This window comes from Bidens hawaiensis, unplaced genomic scaffold (assembly GCF_021521415.1).
Source record: "Bidens hawaiensis isolate Kalapana, Puna unplaced genomic scaffold, B.hawaiensis_p1.1 tig00018720_1, whole genome shotgun sequence".
Taxonomy (NCBI): Eukaryota; Viridiplantae; Streptophyta; class Magnoliopsida; order Asterales; family Asteraceae; genus Bidens; species Bidens hawaiensis.
Genome location: NW_027492834.1, coordinates 311,072 through 332,040, shown reverse-complemented (window position 1 = coordinate 332,040; position 20,969 = coordinate 311,072). Strand labels below are relative to the sequence as shown.

Below are 20,969 nucleotides of genomic sequence, written 5' to 3'. Positions count from 1 at the left end.
AGCACCTCGAGCACACGAAAGGTCTGACACGTCTCCATCACGTACATAGACGATTCGTTTTCAACCAAAAGGATAGAATTCCGCGCAATGACGAGTAATAAGAAGAAAAAGACAAAACCCCTACTAATAAGAGCAAACTGTTAAGTCTAACATCTATCTTGCCTTGCTCGCGCGAGACAAGACACACATTAGACTGGGGGGGCTTGAAGAGGTATGTACCCGCCTCAACACCGAGCAAGGCGGGTCAACCCACAAGATATAGACGAGGCTTGAAATCAAGACATTACGAAGGCACAAAGCCAAAACCTATGCGCATGGCGCATATCACACATGCTCAGGCATCATATGCCCAGGCACCACACATGCTCAGGCATCATATGCCCAGGCACCACAGATGCTCAGGCATCACATATGCTCACGCATATCACATATGCGCGCGGCGCATCCGCGCGTGGCGCATATCACATGCTCGTGCATATAACATCTGCGCATGAAACATCTGCGCGTGAGAATAAAGAGAAGACCTCGCGCATCTTCAGGATAGGCGCGTATCACACATGCACATAATCAACCTCATCCTTATCCAAATCAGGATTAGGGCAACCTTGATTGTGCACGTCAGACAACCTTCCAGAAGGTATCTTTTTAAGGAATAAGAATATGCTGATGTTGACAGCTGCCAAATGAAAGGTGGACAACTCAGCATGACACATGTGCTACCACGTGATTACAACCAATGAGAAAACACCAGGTGTCCCAGAGGACACGTGGCGCAGAGCAATTGGAGGAGGCCAACAAGGCTGAGCCCAATCAGTGGAAACCCTAGCACTATAAATACAGCATCAACTCCACAAGGAGAGATATTCATTCATTCACATTCAAGCAGATTCAATTACATTCACTCACAGACAGTTACAGTCAGTAACACTCACAATCACAGCAAATTACAGAGTATTCAGCTATTAAGCAATACTCTTCAGATTTCCTTACTCTCATAACATTATCTTCTCCTACAAATACTTATTCTCACACCGGAGGGTTACCCCAAAGAGGACCCCTCTGTCCCTTTCTGAGGGGTAAGTTGACGGTGCTGTTCATTTTGTAGGTGGAAGAACACAGATCCAAGAAAACCATCGGTGAAATAGTATAATCACACCCGAGGAAAGTAGATCGTCTACCAGTGAGTCGATCCACGTTTCTTCAAGTAACAAGTGTGATAGATTTATAATGTTAGACGAAGAATATACATGTTATTTTAGTATACTGAAGAAACACGGATCTACTTCCCTAGACGGGTCTTTGATCCAATGAGTCCACATGGTAGGATACGGATAACAACCAGTACGATACAAGCTCAATTCCCTGAAGTCCAGTGACCGGAACCTGCAAAACTGACACCGTGAGCTCGTTACGGGAAGGACAAGAGGGGGGGGGTCTTCCCGTAACCACCCTCCGGCGTGAGAATAAGTACAGTTCCGACGAAGATAAAGTATTTAAGTAAATAGTGAGAGTACAGTGGGAGTGAATGAATACCTCATGAAGGTTGAGAGAGTGTTTATAGCCAAAGGATGTGAGAAGATGATTGAGCCAGCTGTCCTTTTTAGAAGATGCTCTCGTAACCACCTGGACACGTGTCCTCATATGATCGGTTCAGTTATACGTTGCATGTGCATGCATAACAACCTGGGCACACGTCCTTACGAGATAGGTTGATAAATAACCCCTGGCCATGTGCACGGTTATAACGGCCTTGCCAGGTGTCCTTCATTGGTTGGCCGAGAGATCACGTATTTCTCAAGAAAACATCTTGGTAAATCTTCTAGAATGTAATTAGTTAATGACAGCTGTCCCGAGGCATTGCCTCTTGGCCATTTTGTGCGGATGGGTATTCTGTCTTGCGGATGACTCTTGAGGGTGCAAGGATGCTTTCGCATGTGTCATGTAGGTTTTCCTTCCTTAGACGGTTAAGCGGGTGATCCGTATGTTCCGCGGGTGTCTTGTGAGGGGCTCTTGGTCGACCCGCGGGTGATACTTAAGGGTATTTGGGTCTTTTTGGTACCCTACCTCTATATATACTGATTATGCAATAGTAGTAACATGTCTCAAACATGGGCTTTGACTACATGTGATAAAGCGGTTAATGGGATCTTTGGTTTTGATCAAAGCGGGTTGTCGGTAATTTCATGTTTTCTTCATAAGGAACTGCTCCTGATGCATTCTCTCTCTGTCTTATTGGAAGTGATAATGGTGGGGTATTTTGGTTGTTGGTCAAATAATGAAACCACTTATTGATATTTTACAATTACCTAAGCGCCACTGTAATCAAAAGAAAAATCACCGTGATTGAATAAATGGAGACCATTGGCCATAAAACACGTTCATGGCTTCTTTATGGAAATGCAACAATATCAATAAGTCCATTGTTGAAGGGAAGTTACTCATAGTTTCTCATAATTAACTTACACGAATCAAATGGCTAAAAGACAAACCCTGGCAAAGTTTGAAGATGCACTGTGACATCTTATTTAAAAAGTCGAGCTTGATGATCTCATCCAAGTTTATCTAAAGCTTTTTTGTTAAAATGATAAACATAGAAGAGTAACTACTGATCTTTATTATATGTAACCAACAAAAACACACCAATCCAGTGAAAGATTACAAGATCTTGATTACTTACAAAATCATCAACACAAAGATTTTAATTCCGGACGTTTAAAGATCTAACCAGCTATGATCTCGAACAACTCGAACATAAATCAAACCCTAGATCTATCTGCTCATCTAACAACTTGAAAGTGAGAATACAAAATACATCTGGTAAAAATAAATCCTGTTTTTAAGTCTTTATATAAACTTGGACAGCAACACTTCAAGCCCAACTGCTTCAGCCCACTTTGGCCCATTAGCTTCCAGCCACTTAAAACAAAGCCCACATGTATCCAGCCCAATATTATCCAGATTTTACCTCACAAATAAAACATTGAATTGATATTAAAAACGAGTATAAATTTTATTCTTTCAACATTTCTACAACTGGGAAGTATTTAGTGAGGCTAATGTCGATTACCTCAGTACCTGCAGTAGAAGGTTTGAAGCCACTGGTTGGTAGTGAGTTAGAGGAAGTCGAGGTATGCTTTCTTCTTAGCCCATGGTTTGCAGTGAGTTAGAGGTGGCCCTTTCTTCATAATGATTTCAATTATGTGGAACAGGTTCAAACTCATCAATACTACTTATGTTGTACTGTTTACAGGTCGATCGAGATGTTATCATGCTTTTATATTTGTATTTGAAAAATAATTCAAACTTGTAATAAATTTGAAGTGCTCCATCACAACGTGCGTAATAAATCTTTCAATGCGTTCTCGAGTTTTTAATTAAAAGAAAGGAAAGTATAAGATTGGATAGGATGAGAGAAGAAAAGAAAGTACATGCATATAATGCATTCTCAAGTTTAATGAAAAACGAAACAAAGAGGAAGAAAAGAAATGGTTAATTACATTTAGTTTAAATGAAAGGAAAGGAAAAGAAAAAAATGTATAGTTTTACAAATATAGTCTTTTTAAAACAATTATTTGATGTAGATTGAATGGTAAAGTGGTAATTTTAAATATTTATCATTTTCTTTCTTTCCAAATCATGCCAAATTGGCAAGAAAACTTTGGGACTTAAAACACCCAAGTTTTCCTATCATTTCTTTTATAAAAAAAACTCAAGAATGAAGATTCAAACTAAAATCTTATCATTTCCTTTCTTATCTCATGGAAAAAAACTCAAGAATACAGTAGTTTTACTACAAATGAAGTTTCTTGTATTTATTTTAGTTAATGATTCATCAATATTAGTTTATATATATACTAATTAACAAACAATATATAACTAATCTGGTTCTTGAATGGAACCAATCTAACTGGTCTTATGGATATATCAAGTAATTCATACCTCATCGCCAACACCCTCATACGATCCCGCCGCAAAGTGCGGGCTCTTTCACTAGTGGTATCTAATTTTGATTAATTGAAAGGTCTCAAGTTCATTTCTCTTTAAAACTAATTTTGTTAATTTTTTTCTTCATTTTAGTAAACCATTACCGTGTTATTAATAGGAGTTTATTATGATTCTCCAGCCCAACTGGCCCAAAAAATTTAACGTTTGGTTGTGCGAAATTTGAACACTTAGGTGAACCCGTAAGAAAAAAATCCTAAATCTATCATATATCTACAGTTTTGAAGAAAGACAAACCAAACTGGTTGCATAGAATTTAAACCGTGTTTTTCAAACCATTAATTATTAATTTCTTATACAAAATTGAAAATGATAAAGATTGTTCATTACAAAAATTAATGTAAACTACAGATTTTGATTTTTAAACTATGAATTTTTTTTTGAGAAAGAGTTAAATTATATTAAAAATAGTTCTAATTACAATAAAGAGGTAGGTAAGCGGGCAACAAGCTGCGCCGCCACCCCCTTTTGAATGGCAAAACCGATCCTACTGAAAACAAAGTTATCGTTCTTCGGCGTCGATGAGTTACTGTGCACAACCCGCTGAACTCTTTTTAGAAACGCAACAGCATCGGGGGCAAGAGACCCAACTATGAATCGTATCACTAAACCTAACTTTCAGACCGTGAATCATGAGCTAAAATATAAACCTCAAATCGACTAGTAGATATGGTCATCAGTGGCGTAGTCATAAATTTTTTCTAAGGGTTTGGAAAATTTCAAGGGACGGATGACCGATTGCAAAATATAAACCTCAAACCGACTAGTAGATTGTTTTTTTCCTACGAAGTCGTTTATCAACTAGTGATAGAATTAAAACCCATTATAAAAGAAAAAAAAAACAATACATCAAAACATCAATATATAACCAAATGCATAATTATATTTATGTAAGAAAGATTGAAGAATATTAACAATAAATTGTGTAACCAACTGCGCAAATATTGATTTATCAGAGGGCTGAATTGCTTATAAGAGAGAGTCCAGAGGCCAAACATTTAACTTCTATTTTGGTTTACAAGCATAATAATAAAACAACTGAGGTATTTTTTGGTAGGTAGGATTGAGAGAAGGAATGGAGTAATGTGGCACCGCATCATCGGATTCACTCTTCACTAATCACTGCGTCCAATTATAGGTAAAAAAAGAAACTTTTTTTTTTTCATGAGTAACCAAATAATGTGCAGCTGGTTTAATGTTATGTGTTATAAGCTAGCTTCTGTGTGTTGATTGTTGGGTTACTGTGGTTTTATTTTAATATGCGTATGTAAGTAATTGTTTTAATATGTATTATGAGCTAGCTGCTGTGTGTTAAATGTTGTGGTTGCTGTGATTTTAATCAATCTGCATATATTGATGGTTTTGATATTTTGATAGTGCTTTTGTTTGCTCTTTAGTCGTTTAAGAGAATATATATGTTATATTATGTGACCTTTGTAAATGTTTAATTTTGATGATATTGGATTGTGGAAGATGGAGAGCAAAGTTTGTAAAACACTACATTTTTTTTTATATTTTTTTGAATTGTATGATTAATCTTATTTAAAAACTGAATATTGCAAATCGTAACCTTGGTTTAGAAAGGCGTTTACAAGTTGCTATGAAACTGCATCATTCACGTAGAAAGGCGTTTGGAGAGCAAAGTTTGTAAAACACTACATATATCGGTTTGGTTATTCCACTCCATCAAAACCGAAAACCGAAATTCGGTTTTTGCAAAATCGTCCACTGAAACTGATAACCCAAGTTTGTCGGTTTTCGGCTCGGTTAACCGAGGGTAAACCAAAAAAAAAAAAGATTTCCGGTTAATTGGTTTTCGGATACTTTTGGTTCGGTTTAACGGTCTGGTTATTGCTTACCCAAAAGGCGGTGTAGTTTTGGACTTTTTGGGTCTTAAGTTTTCTTAAATTTAGGGTCTTTAGGATGTTTACATGTAAGAACAACAAAATATATGAATAGGTTGAGTGGACTAATTTTTTTTTTTTTGCTTCAGTTTTAGCCTGAAGCTGTGGACGCTTGAGCTGTCGTAACAATGGCATCACGTGCAAACATTCGTTTGATTACTTATTCAAACGAGCTTGTAAATGGAGAAGCAGTTTACATCTCTTCAAATTGTCTTCCAATAAAGGCTTCACATTTTGAACCTGCTGGACATTAACTAAGCTTCGTGGCTATTTTGAAGAAGAAAACGTTCCTGATGATGATGACAACATTTCAAAAGACAAAGAAACCAAACTATATGCAATCATCAGATTCATATAGCAGCAAAGGTAAAAAGAAATCCAGTGACAAAGCGGCCCAACAAGATCATTATGCTTTATTAGGTTTGGGTCATTTGAGGTATCTTGCAACCGAGGAGCAAATTAGAAAAGGTTATCGTGAAACCGCTTTAAAACATCATCCCAACAAACAGCCACACAATAACCTAACACAAATAATCAATATCCATTTAGCCATCTTTTTTAATCAAATAATCAATCTAGTGTATTTGAGCCAGAATCAAGGTTCTCTCTCTATATATGTTAATCTCTTGTTTCCAAGTCTCTTATTGGTTATCAGTTTACTATATATCTTAATCTTACCGAGACTGTGAAGACGTTAATACCTCGTTCAGGATACTCATGTCACCTCATATACAAACTATCTGATAACTACTCTTCGTTTGATGGTCCAATGGTAATGGAAATTGTTGATTGCCTTAGAACTCCTGTGGTTCCATTATCAATCTGTTTAAACCCCCGTTGTCGTCCACCGATTATTGGAGCCAAGGATGATCAAACTAAATCTCTTGAAAAATGAAAGCCCTCGCAAAGCAAAGGAAGGATGGTTGGATGGAAGTTCAATTTGAAGTTTTGCCAATGAACAAGGAAAAAATTAAATTTACTGTACAAGAAGAAAGGTTTAAAGACAAAGTGTTTTGGCATTGTTATAGAAGGAATTGAATATAGACCTTTGTAAATGCATGTCCTATTATTTTGCTTCTTTATGCAATATATATTTGGTTAGAGGTATTAATTGTTGGTCGTGACATAAGTTTTGGGTAAAACTGGTAACTACAGTTTTGAAGAAAGACAAACCAAACTGATCATTTTGCTTAATTAGGTCAACTAAACAGCAAAATCGATTTGGTTTGGCGATTTGGGTAGAGTTTGAACCGTGTTTTTCCTAATGATTAATTTGTATAAAAATTTGGAAATGATAAAGATTGTTGATGAATATTCAAAATTGCCTATTACAAAAATGAAAATTTAAAGTAAACAACATATTCTGATTTTTAACTGTGAATCGTATCACTAAACCCAATTTTCAAACCATAAACGGTGAGTTAAACCGTATGAACTTTAAACCGATTAGTAGATTTCATTAAAACCATAATCATACCCAAAAAAAAAAAATTTCAACTGAGTTTAAAATCTAATGTCACCTGTTAATTGTACATATGATTAATTATAGAAAACTTGCCTAATATAGGTAATTGTTTTCGTATTCGTAATTGATTTAATGTAATCATACAAATTTATATGGGAGTTTTGAGAAGAATTGTGAAAGAATGTAAATGCTCGGGTGGAGTGTGCGTTTACTAAACTCACTAGAGAGATTTGCGACTTTCAAGTTCCAAAATCAGTTTATTTTCTTTTTCACTACAAGAAAAATGGGGTATCAATGTATCACCCAACTTCATTTAGTCATTTTTACACATTATGAGAAAAAAAAACAATACATCAAAACATCAGTATATAACCAAATACATAATTATATCAGATAGATTGAAGAATATAATTATCAGATAATTATAACAAATTTATGGTCGTTAAAAAACAAACCAAATAGATTCAAGGTTTTTTGTATAATAAAAGATAACGGGTTATAACAATCTATTTAGCGGTTATGTATAATAAACAAACCAATGTGTTTAAAGTCAGACACACCTTCGATTTGGATGATGATTGTAGACGACGGATAGTGGGGTTATAAGAATGAATTTTATACCGTATCCAATCAGGTGAGGCCCATGCGTAAAAATATTGAGCTGAATTGCTTATAAGAGATAGTCCAAGGGCCAAAGAATAAAACAACCGAATGTATGTGCTTCAAGTTTAGCCCAACACACAGTAGTTATTGTTAACCCTGAACCCCCAAATCTCTTTACGCCTCATCATCATCAAAACCACAAAAGCTCGAGTCTTTATCAATCTCAGAGCCTCATCATTTCATAGATCGATCGCTCTTTACGGCGTCCAATAGGTAAAAAACAGTTTTTTTTCATGGCTAATTAAATAATGTGTAGCTGGGTTAATGTTATATGTTATAAGCTAGCTTCTGTGTGTTGATTGTTGGGTTATTGTGGTTTTATTCAAATTTGTTTGTTGGAAGTTGTGGTGTGTGATAGAATAGATTGATTGTAATTAATTGGATTTGATCTTGTGATAATGCTTTTGTTTGCTATTTAGTCGTTTAAATGGATATGTTATGTGACCTTTGTAAATGTTTAATTCTGATGATATTGGATTGTTAAACACTACATTTTTAAAAAGGCGTTTACAAGTTGATATGAAAATGCATCACTGTAGGGGTGAGCGTATATCGGTTCGGTTATTCCACTCTATCTAAACCGAAATTCCGTGTTTGCACAATCGTTCTCCGAAATCGATAACCGGAATGAGTTCGGTTAATGGTTAGTTTGTTAGTTTTCAGCTTGGTTAACTGAGGGTAAACAAAAAAGAAGATTTTCGGTTAATTGGTTTTCGGATACTTTTGGTTCGGTTTCGGTTTAACGGTTCGGTTATTGCTCACCCAAAAGGCGCTGCAGTTTTAGGATGCTTACATGTAAGAACAACAAAATATATGAAGAAATTATTGACTGTACTAATTTTTTAATTTTTTTTGTGCTTCAGTTTTAGCCTGAAGCTGTGGGTGTTTGAGCTGTCATAATAATGGCATCACGTGCAAACATCCGTTTGATTACTTATTCAAACGAGCTTGTAAATGGAGAAACAGTTTATTTTTCTTCAAATTGTCTCCCGATAAAGGCTTCACATTTTGAACCTGCTGGGCATTCTTTTCATGATGTTGCACTTAAGCTTCGTGGCTATTTTGAAGAAGAAAATGTTCCTGATGATGACGACAACGTTTCAAAAGACAAAGAAACCGACTATATGCAATCATCAGATTCATATAGCAGCAAAGGTAAAAAGAAATCTGGTGACAAAGCAGCTCAACAAGATCATTACACTTTATTAGGTTTGGGTCATTTAAGGTATCTTGCAACCGAGGAGCAAATTAGAAAAAGTTATCGTGAAACCGCTTTAAAACATCATCCCGACAAACAGGCGGCACTTCTTCTAGGTGAAGAAACTGAAGCTGCTAAACAAGCGAAAAAAGATGAAATTGAAAACCGGTTCAAAGCGATTCAAGAAGCGTATGAAGTGTTAATGGACCCCACAAGGAGGCGGATATACGACTCTACTGACGAGTTTGATGATGAGATTCCAACCGATTGCTCTCCACAAGACTTTTTTAAGGTGTTCGGGCCTGCGTTTATGAGAAATGGGCGGTGGTCGGTTAGTCAGCCAATCCCGATGCTAGGAGATGACAATACTCCACTTAAAGAAGTTGACGCGTTTTATGATTTTTGGTTTGCTTTTAAAAGCTGGAGAGAATTCCCACATGAAGACGAGTTTGATCTCGAACAAGCGGAATCTCGTGACCATAAAAGATGGATGGAGAGACAAAACGCAAAGCTTTCAGAGAAGGCGAGAAAGGAAGAACATGCGAGAATACGCTCGTTAGTAGACAACGCTTATAAGCGGGACCCACGTGTTTTAAAAAGGAAAGAAACATTAAAAGCCGAAAAACAGAAGAAAAAAGAAGCCAAATTTATGGCTAAGAAGCTACAAGAAGAAGAAGCTGCAAGAATTGCTGAAGAAAATAGGAAAAAGAAAGAAGAAGAGGAGAAACAGGCGGCTGAGGCTGCTTCAAATCAAAAGAAAATAAAAGAAAAAGAAAAGAAGTTATTGCGTAAAGAACGAACCCGTCTTCGAACTGTTTCAACAACCGTCGTGTCTAACAAATTGCTTAGTCTTAACCAAGATGATATTGAAAATTTATGCATGTCACTTGATATGTTACAGTTAAGAAACTTATGTGACAATTTGGAACAAAAAGAAGGCGATAGTCAAAGTCAAGCTGAGCTTCTAAAGCATGCTATGACCTCGGGCCATACCGAGAAAGATGGTGTGGTTAATAAAAGCCAACAAAACAGCCAAGAAAACGGGACGGTGAAAGTCAAAGTCAACGGGAGTGTTTTGAATAGTAATATTGAGAAAAAAGAGAAACCGTGGGGGAAAGAAGAGATTGAGCTTTTGAGGAAAGGAATTGTGAAGTACCCGAAAGGAACTTCTAGAAGGTGGGAGGTGATATCTGAGTATATAGGCACGGGTCGGTCCGTTGAGGAGATTCTGAAAGCAACAAAAACCGTTCTTTTACAAAAACCTGATTCTGCTAAAGCTTTCGATTCGTTTCTTGAAAAACGAAAACCGACGGTTGCGATTTCATCTCCGCTTACAACTAGGGAAGATGTAGTGGGAGTTTCTAGTTCTAGGTCTACATCCGCACCTGCACAGCCTGATGTGACTCAACCGAAACCGAAACCGAGTCAGAGTGCAGACAAAGTGGAACCGGTTAGTTCAAGTTCAGACCAGGATGTATGGTCTGCCGTGCAGGAAACAGCACTGGTTCAAGCTTTAAAGACGTTTCCAAAAGAAACGAACCAGCGATGGGAACGTGTTGCTGCTGCTGTCCCCGGAAAAACAGTTAACCAATGTAAGAAGCAGTTTGCGTTACTCAAGGAGAGATTTCGAAGCAAGAAGTAATTAAACCGGTCATTATCATGTGAGATTGTTCATGGGTATGGCTTAAATTCATTATTTTTGCCACTAGCTTTGAGGTTTGAAGGATCATATGACGAAGACGGGTGTTCTGAAGCGCAGATGTGAGGAGATTTGGCTGGACGCGTTGCGGACATAGGTATGGATGTTTCATATTTCTAGCAGTAGCTGTTAAAGTAAGTCAGCGATGAAGCGTTATTTTTTGAAATTGGCTATACTGTTTATGAGTAAGATTAGACGTATGTTGAGTATGCTACTATATTCTTTACTCGCATTTGAAAACCGTTTTTGGGATACAAATATGTGTTTACAACATTACTCTCAATAATCTGCTTCTGGGTGTGGCGGGTAAGGTCCCGTTAACCTTTTCTTGTATGATCACAAAGCACATCAACACAAATATTGTGAATCTTTGAACAATGAGCGAAAGTGAGTTGCGTTCGTCTTAGGTGTGACGCTTAATATGTTTTTAGTTTATATTTATATACAAAAATAATTGATCTACACAAGCCCCAACACTTCCTCCCCTTAAAATACAAAGCTTCATTGATTGAGGACTTTGCTCAACACATTCACATGCCATTGATTTTCTTCTACCAAAACGACAAAATTGATGATACCAACATATCTTAAAAAGTCATCATCACAATGTTTAGCACAATACTATCCATTCGCGGGTAGGTTCGTATCACCTTCTGGGCATCATATCAAGTGCAACGATCAAGGTGTCGAGTTCTTGGAAGCTTCCATCGACAGTTGATTAGATAACTTCATTCACAAGAAAGAGCAAGACAAAGACCTAGACCAACTCATTCTCAACACTAGTCTATGATGCAGGTGCAACTTAACCTTTTCACCTGTGGTGGAGCACTGGAGCCGCACTAAGTGTCTCCATATCGCACGAATCGCTGATGGGTTCACCATGCTCAACTTGTGCAACCAATGGGCTGATCTTACACATGGCGGATTGCCGATAAACCCTACATTTACCAATAAGTAACATTAAAATGATCCCAGACTACCAACTCCATATGGAAACATCCAGACATCATTATTATGCAAATAGAAAATTTGTGTTTCCTAATTCAAAACTTAAGGAACTAAAGAAGACGATTAACATGATGGATAGAGTCTACGACTCCAGTTAATCCTACTCGGGTTGAATCATTGACGTCACTACTCTTTAAATGTGCAGTGAATGCAGCCACAACAAAAACAGGTTATTTACCGCCATCAAACTTGATTCAAGCAGTGAACTTGAGGAATAAAGTTAGTAAAGATTTTCCTATATTAATGGAAGCTGGCAACTTTACTGTAATGGTGTTTGTGAAGATGATTGATTATTAGGGTCGAATCAAGTTGAACCAGGTGATTATTAGTTTGAGAAAAGGCTAAATTTTTGGAAAATTCAGTTTTGGCAATTTTTTAACAGACGTCCATTATATATGTTTACGAGCGTGTGTAGGTTAATCCATTTAATAAACGAGTTATATTATCAACCCAACTCTAATTATTTTTGTAATTTGTTAGGATATCTTTTGGGTTGTGTAAAAAAGTGTTGCCTCTAGTTATGAATATAAACCGACTGACTAAGAACTTTTTAAAAAACAATCGGGACACAAACAAATGATCATTTGTTTAATCCAAACAATGAAGAACTTTACCAGGAGTGAGGTTAATAACCACATTTACCTAAGAGCATCCACAATGTGAAACCCTCACAAACCGTCATCTCAGCTATCACATCATATTCCAAACCTTCTTAAAAAACATTCATTTCTCTCATAACACTATAAAATTTAAAACCCTCTCATACTTTCCCTACAACGCATGAGGTCCGTAGCATGTGGGTTTGTGGAATGCAGACGTTGCCACCTAGGCAGCGTTGTGGATGCTCTGATATATAACTGTGTGATTAAATTACAAAAATATGATTACAAAAAGGATTAAGGAGTATACATTTGCATTCTGTAAGTAGATGACTTTGCATTACACAACTTGAAAGCCTTGCATGTTTGGTGACAATCAACTATAAGACAAACATGTTGTTTTGTCCAATGACAATGTGATATCATATTAAGTGACATGTTAATTTTATCTAACTCTTTTTTTAGATGTTAAACAATGTTCTTAATTAATCACTTTTGACGTAAGATGTTATTTTAGGAAGCAATGTTTATTTTAGTTTACTGTAACATTCTTATGTTATATCTAACTCTCTATAACATGTGACTCAAATTGTTATGTCTTTTTACGACGTGGACGGCTATACAAAGTATCGACATAAAATAAAATTTGAATTTGAGCTTTCATGAATCGAAAGAATTGTCGGTTTTAAATTGATATTGAAAGCTAGGTTTCAAAATGATGGAATGAAGTATTATAGTGATGGAGGCCCAAGTATTGAAGAACAGACCATGTTATATTTGGAGGCTCATGATCGCGCCTCCAAATGTGGCCTACGAAAACGGGCATAACTTGGCTCACGAAGCTCCGTTTCAGGCCCATTACCAGTCAAATCGAAGCTTGAGACGAGGAGCACCCTACAGTGGTTTGGCCCTGTCCGAAGCCCAAAAACGCCTTCTAAATAAAGTTATTGACCTTTTTATGTTTTTTCAGCACTTTTTATGTTATTGTTTTTGGGTTTGTGTTTGGCCCATGGGTTTTTTAGGCCCATTTCATATTAGAACCTTTATTTATATGTTGGGCATGTAATTTGGGGAGACATACTTGAATTTTTAATAATAACTATTTTTCTCTTCAAATTTCCCTAACCTTTGGGTAGAATTTGGGGGTTTCTGGAAGTTCATCACGGGAATTCGTAGAATCAACGTGATTTGATCTTCGTTATCATTTTTACCGCTGCATCATATAGTGTTGACCAACACGTTTGTTATAATTATAGTTCCATTATACTATCCCACTTTATGTTACTTTATCATCTATGTTGACTCTTTTTTGCTTCAACTTTTAGGTTAAAGTTTTTATTGGATACCATAATCGTTCGAACTTTATTTACCAAATTCATTAGTACACTAGTCTTCTATTGATAGATTTCATTACTTGTTAAAAAAATGCAAATAATAAGTTAAAATTTATAATGTAGGGAACTAACAATTCTTTTTTGCTCCTATTCATAAGCTTTTCTCCACCTCAAAACCTTTATTGATATTTAAAATGTTTAAGAAAGTGAGCAACTCATATAGTTTTTGCTTAGATGACATTCTATGTAGGCTACCATATCTTGATTATTCAATCCCAACCTTTTTTTTATAGGTTGATCATATTATAATGATAAGTTTGCGTATTAAAAGTCTTGTTTGCTTACAAAATTATCATCACTTCTAAACTCCAAAATATATTTATGACAAACCGACAACTTTAGTTAACTTTCCTAACATGTAAGAAAACCCATAGACGCAAAAAGTGTGTTTGATCCATTATATAATTTTTTGATTTCGAACAACCTCCGATTTCAACATATTTACCTTAATATGAAACATATAATGGCAAAAACTAATTGAATGAACATGCAATAACCCATCCATCACATCACATCACATCATTTCAAAATAACTCGTGAGAAAAACTGACCTACCAATACACTGGTTTGACGTATATACATCGCCTCACATGTAAACTAATTAATAGACTCATCGCAGATCGGTGAGCGATACGCTAGTTGAAGTATTAGGTTGTTCGGGGCGTCTATTAGCTTTGTGCCAGGTTGGTCAGCTACACTGTTGCCAACCCTTTGGGTACCTAAATCGGGGTCGCATTTTATGTTGGGGAAGCCGGACAACGTGAGAGTGTATCCGTTAGTCAACAATCATATGAGCATTAAAATAAATAAATAAATAAATAAATAAAGTTAAACAAATTTTTTTAAATCTTATAAAATAACACTCTTTTTCAATTTTTTACACCAAGCAAACACTCATTTCTCCTACATTTCTATAAACATACATCTCCATACTCAACAAACAATTTTCACTTGATGGAATAACCAAATCACATTCCCAAATCGAGAATTAGAAGAAGGCCACAACCATGGAGCTACCAAGAAGAAGTGGTGTTGCCAAAAGCTTGGATCCATGTTTCCAAAGACTTGGACAATATAAACCAACAAATCTTGAGTTTTTCGAAACGACTGTTCAATTGTTTTGTGCAAGAGCGTGGGTCTAGAGATATTCACATGCATCAAATGTATTCGAAAAGGCAAATATGTTGATAAAAATTGAAATTAATGATGAAGACACGCTATAAAGTGAAAACGAGAGTCAAAAGTCGTTTGAAGTTGAGAATAGTATATTTTTTTTTCAATGAATAAGTTTTGTTTAAATATTTGTGTAACATTTTAATAAAACTTATTCACTTTTTATTATTATTTGTTTTTTAATATATAAATTTAGATATATATTTAAAAATAATAAAACGAAAAGTTCCTCCATAATTCTTCATGAGTCTCCATCACCTCTAATAAATCTCCAAAAACACTGTTAGGTAGCTCAAGCCCACTATCTCCTATTCAGGTAAGACTGTCGACCGAAAGCCCACAACAATAAAACCCGATTGATATCGTATTTAAACTTGACATTTTTGGACCCCTTATATGTCACCTATTTGATAAATATAAACTTTTAACACTAAAGTTCAAAACCCGACTTTAAAAATAACGAAATTAACATTATCTTGATAAGTAGTGTTCTCTTCTAACTTCCATTAAGTATAAACCCTAATTGAATGAAAATAAACAGTAGGAAAACAAAACAGTAAAACAAACAAACAAACAAACAAACAAAGAAAGTAACAAACCCACCCGGGCGTGATCGACATGACCACCACTTTCCGATTGGCTCATTATTAACGCATCTCCTCTCCTCCCTCAATCAATATTATTATTATTTACATGTGGCTGCAAACCCCTCTTCATATTTTCTTGAAAAAAAAAAACAAAACTTTATCCATTCTAATTAGGGATTTTCTCAATTTCACTATCAACTTCTAATCTTTTCCCAAAAAGATTACAACCCATGTCTTTGTTTCCATTCTTATACATGAATTAGAAGAATTGGAAGATATTATTAATAATAATAAATATGCAGTCATCATCTTCCTCTTCATCAGCTGTAACAATAGAACCCAATAATGTGTTCAGTTTTTTATCCAAGTTGAATAACTTTTCATTTGATTCGGTCCCGAACCGGCTGAATTTAGACGGGTATTCTTCGATTTTGTCGAATGTTCATCCGGATAGAAAGTTTGTGGATTTTTGGGTTAGTGGGAGGCCTAAGTCATCCAAGATTGTTGGGTCTTTGAGTTCAGGGGGTAAAGGGGGTGGTTCTAGTGTTAGTAAGTTTTTTAGTGAGTTTAATAGGTTTGTTAGGTTTCATTGCGATAAGATTCCGCTCGGGTTCGCTTCGGTTAAGGTTAATTCGGGGAGTGATTGTGTGTTAGGAGGTGGGAAAGATGGTGTTTTTGAGGGTGAATCATTGGCATTAAGTGGTTATGGGAGTAATAATAAGAAAAAGGTGTTGATTTTGATGAGTGATACAGGTGGCGGGCATAGGGCGTCTGCGGAAGCAATAAAATGGGCGTTTAATGAGAAGTTTGGGGATGATTATGAGGTTGGTTTCTTGAATTGTTTTTTTGTTAAGTTGGTGTGATGAGGTTGAAATTTGATGGAATTTGTGTTTGACTGTTTTTAGGTGTTTGTGACTGATTTATGGACGGATCATACACCGTGGCCGTTTAATCAGTTGCCAAGAAGTTATAACTTTTTGGTTAAACATGGATCATTGTGGCGGATGACGTATTATGCTTCTGCTCCTCGGTTGATTCACCAATCGAATTTTGCTGCCACCTCAACGTTTATAGCACGGTGAAGATTCTAGTTTTCTTTTGTTGGTATTCAAAATGATTATCTTTTAATATGTTGTTTAGATGTTTTCATATTATCTAGATAATTTGTGCATGTTGTATTAAGTTTAAGCGCTTATTATGATAGCTAAATAATAGTTTAATCTTTTTATGTACTCTTTAATTTTCAATATTTAGGAGCATGTGTAAGGTGTTTTGATGTGTGTTTAGGAGTTTTGTTAACTAATAATTACACTTTTAATGATGTTGAGTGATCGATTAGCTAAACTTTAAAAACTGATTATTTCTTGGGTAACTTTACACGACAGTAACCAAAATGTTAGATGCTCCAATCAGCAATCTTACTTAAGTTTTTCATAAATGCTAAAAAAGTTTACAATTAAGTGAGGTAAAGAAACATATATGAATCTTGGTTGCTATTTAGTGATTATTTTGGTCGAATTTGACTTACATTTAACGATTATGAAGTTTGGTCCAAATGAAACATTCAAAGACTTACTGTATGATAATCCGCGTATCATCTAATGTCTTGTGACAGAGAGGTTGCAAAGGGTCTAATGAAGTACCAGCCAGATATAATCATCAGCGTACATCCTCTAATGCAACATGTACCACTTCGTATCTTGAGGTCAAAGGGTCTTCTAGACAAGATCGTATTTACTACCGTTGTTACAGATTTAAGCACGTGTCATCCCACATGGTATTTTTTGCACTCAAACTTGTTACTTAACTTAACCTATGTTTCAGGTCTCAAAACCGAGCTGATTATTATTGTTTACGCCATAGGTTTCATAAGCTTGTAACAAGATGCTATTGCCCCACAGATGAGGTGGCAAAACGGGCCTTAAAAGCCGGTCTCAAACCTTCTCAAATAAAAGTTTATGGCCTCCCTGTTCGACCCTCTTTTGTTAAACCTCTTCGCCCCAAGGTTTGGATCTTTTCTAAAAACGGGTCGGATTGAAACAGTTTGACTTTTTCGGTCAACATTGATGGCTGTACGTGTATGTGTATGTATAGGTTGAATTGAGGCGGGAGCTTGGCATGGATGAAGATCTCCCGGCTGTGTTACTGATGGGTGGTGGAGAGGGGATGGGGCCCATTGAGGCGACAGCTAAGGCGCTCGGGGATGCATTATATGATGAGAATCTTGGTGAGCCGATCGGTCAGGTGCTTGTAATTTGTGGACGGAACAAAAAGCTTGCTAATAAGTTGCTTTCGGCCGAGTGGAAGATTCCTATTCAAGTGAAGGGGTTTGTGACTAAGATGGAAGAATATATGGGTGCTTGTGATTGTATTATTACCAAGGTAAATACTAAATAGATTCCTTATATTTACTTATTTGACTCTTAAAAGTCAAATATCTCATTTTTTTCTTGCAAAGTTATTTAATTAGTTTTTTTTATTATTATTTCTGGCAGGCTGGTCCCGGAACCATTGCAGAATCTATGATATGTGGACTTCCCATAATTCTAAACGATTACATTGCTGGGCAGGTAATTTTGTTATAAAAATATATTTTCCTTTCATATAGTGTTTATTTTCTAGCCCTGCTTGCGGTGCGCACATATGATGTATATATGTGTGAACCCTCGGGTGGGCAACAGTGAAATTGCACTAATTTTGACGTTATTTTACTAATCTCGTGAAAATAACGTTAAAAGTGACGGACGGTTAATCAGGCATCATGTAGTGGCTTTGATAGCCGAAAGACAAGGGTACATGCACCGATCAGCCGGTCCCGATGATTGAGTGCTATGTGCCTTATGTCCAAGGCTTGATGCAAAACTACTATCGAGCCGGGGGTCTCACCGGAAGCAGCCTCTCTATCCTTATGGGGTAGAGGTAAGGCTGTCTACATCTTACCCTCCTCAGACCCTACCATAGCTTTGCTATTGGTGGGATATACTGAGTACGATGATGATGATGATGATGATGATGATGATAGTGTTTATTTTCAAAAATTGCCAGTTTTTCATGTTTTTTCAAGATTTTTTTGGCATTTTATTCATAATTTTCAGTTTTAGCTCATTGGCTGTTAAGTTTGCTGTTAAATTTTTATGAATTGACCAAAATGCCCTCATGATTACCTCATTTATGATTTTGCAGGAAGTTGGGAACGTGCCATATGTGGTGGAAAATGGGTGCGGGAAATTTTCAAAATCACCAAAAGAGATTGCAAATATTGTTGGTCAATGGTTCGGTCCAAAAGCACACGAGCTCAAAGCTATGTCGCAAAATGCACTGAGGCTAGCAAGGGCTGATTCGGTTTTCAAAATCGTTCAAGATCTTCATGAGCTAGTTAAACAAAGAAGTTTAACAATGCAATATTCGGCTGCAACTTAGGTGAGATTGGTTTTATGTAACCAAGATAAATTTTGACGTTTGTTGTAGCAAGTTATGGTCTCTGATTAATATTATGCCACAAGTTTATAAGTGGACATTGCACAGAATGGTGCTCGGTAAACATTAAATTTGCATGTCTTCTAGCATGTTACTAGCGTTATATGTAGGATTTGAGTGACTGTCGCTGGAAATTTGTAAACATTGTTATTCGAGTGATTTATAAAATCTTTTATTTGAATGATTTTGTGTGTACATTGTTTTGGCAAAATGAGTGCTTCCTTTTTGGAAAAGGAAGTGTGAAAGTGGAATTGGTATTTGGTAAAACAACTAAATGCTTTTTCACATTTTCTTTGTTAGGCTATGTGTAGTGGGCGCAAGGAAGGGGCGATTTTTGACAATTTGGAGCGCGAACACCGCCTCCTGGGCGAAATGGGCGGGGGTGTGGGATAATTGTCGCCGGAGGAGATGAAGTTTATTATTATTATATTATATGTTATTATTATATTACTATTGTGTATATATGTATATGTATATGGATATATGTTGTGTGTGATATATATATATGTATATGTATATATGTTGTGTGTGATATATATATGTATATATGTTGTGTGTGTGTATATATATGTATATGCAAAATGAATCCTAGAAACAATCCGAACCACCCATTCCCTCCTTTCGGTCAACACCATGGTTCGCAAAACCAACCGAACGTGAACTTACAATGGAACCTGATGAACCTAAACCAACCGAGCTATCCGTTTCAATTCCCCGACCCGAACCGAAACATGTACGCCAACCGAGCTATATGTTTTTTTATATTTTTAGTTATGTATTTTTTTAGTTATGTATTTTTTTATTTCTTTTTAATTTTAATGCATTTTTATTTAATTATGTATTTTTTTAGTTATGTATTTTTTTATTTCTTTTTAATTTTAATGCATTTTTATTTAATTATTTGAAGAAATTGGTTTTTATTTGATTAGTTTAATTATAAAAAGAAAATAATAAAAAAAGACACTGTGAGCCCAACTTGTAGCCCCTATACCATTACACCCCAAAAACAAATTTCCACTCCATACTTACTGGACGCCACGTGTCACAATTCGCCCTCAATTATAGCCACTCCAGTACACATGTCCTTAGCATATAAGTAATGCAATTTGACTTTGGGCCTGACTTTGACTTTGTTAATAAGAAAAGCTGCATGACCCGTTCACATTATTTGACAGATATGAGGAAAGAAACTTTGGAAGGGACACATTTACATTAATTTTATTAGATTGATATAATTATCTATAATCATACTTTAAATTATTTTAAAATTTATATCATACTTTAAATTATCTCAATATTGCATTGTTAATATATTATACCCATTCAATGTAATTTACACTTATGTTAATAAATTCTAGAAATATGAATAACAAAACTTGTTGTAGTCTCTTAGAAGCTATTTAAAATTTAGGTTACGTTAAATATATATAATAAAAGCTAATTGAATTTTAATATTCAAACTATCATAAATTAACTGATAATAATTTCTATACAAGTAATTAACGAGTAACACTTATAACTTTTATTTATTGTTGTTGTTCATGATCATCCAAGTGAACGAAAAAGGATGAAAAGCAAGTATAAATATGTGATAATTGTGCAAGTGAGATTTTTATTGATAACGAATTAAAGTTAGACATGTCACTAGTCAAATTATTATTATTATTAAGATTGTTGTTTTCATTAAGTTATGATTGATTATTAAAATACAATTCTTCTGACAATAAGCTTTAGCTCAACTAGCAATGGAGAGGAAACGAAACACTTGGATCGAAGGCTGCAAGGTCTGGAGTTAGTTGA

General features: G+C 35.7%; 2 protein-coding genes and 1 pseudogene across 3 annotated transcripts; all 3 read left to right on the top strand.

The window, feature by feature from the left end:
* Positions 1-8,092: 8,092 nt before the first annotated feature.
* On the top strand, positions 8,093-11,375 carry LOC143556763 (uncharacterized). Of its 2 annotated transcripts, XM_077046013.1 has the most exons (3): positions 8,093-8,247; positions 8,898-10,909; positions 10,992-11,375. In XM_077046013.1, the coding sequence occupies exon 2, from the start codon at positions 8,937-8,939 to the stop codon at positions 10,872-10,874; it is 1,938 nt and encodes a 645-aa protein (XP_076902128.1). In that variant the 5' UTR covers positions 8,093-8,247; positions 8,898-8,936; the 3' UTR covers positions 10,875-10,909; positions 10,992-11,375. The 2 variants fall into 2 exon arrangements, with proteins under 2 accessions (XP_076902128.1, XP_076902127.1); XM_077046012.1 differs by having other exon boundaries at positions 8,898-11,375.
* Positions 11,309-12,284, top strand: LOC143556749 (akuammiline synthase 1-like; annotated as a pseudogene).
* Positions 12,285-15,678: 3,394 nt separating this feature from the next.
* On the top strand, positions 15,679-19,391 carry LOC143556762 (putative monogalactosyldiacylglycerol synthase, chloroplastic). The gene is made up of 7 exons (XM_077046010.1): positions 15,679-16,516; positions 16,598-16,770; positions 17,308-17,469; positions 17,556-17,697; positions 17,787-18,074; positions 18,188-18,262; positions 18,876-19,391. The coding sequence occupies exons 1-7, from the start codon at positions 15,989-15,991 to the stop codon at positions 19,110-19,112; spliced, it is 1,605 nt and encodes a 534-aa protein (XP_076902125.1). The 5' UTR covers positions 15,679-15,988; the 3' UTR covers positions 19,113-19,391.
* The last annotated feature ends 1,578 nt before the right edge of the window (positions 19,392-20,969 follow it).

Coding starts and splice junctions, on each gene's coding strand:
- LOC143556763 (XM_077046013.1), top strand. CDS start 8,937: ATGGCATCACGTGCAAACATCCGTTTGATTACTTATTCAAACGAGCTT.
- LOC143556762 (XM_077046010.1), top strand. CDS start 15,989: ATGCAGTCATCATCTTCCTCTTCATCAGCTGTAACAATAGAACCCAAT. Junction 16,771..17,307: donor ACCTCAACGTTTATAGCACG/GTGAAGATTCTA, acceptor GTCTTGTGACAG/AGAGGTTGCAAAGGGTCTAA. Junction 17,470..17,555: donor AGCACGTGTCATCCCACATG/GTATTTTTTGCA, acceptor TTTACGCCATAG/GTTTCATAAGCTTGTAACAA.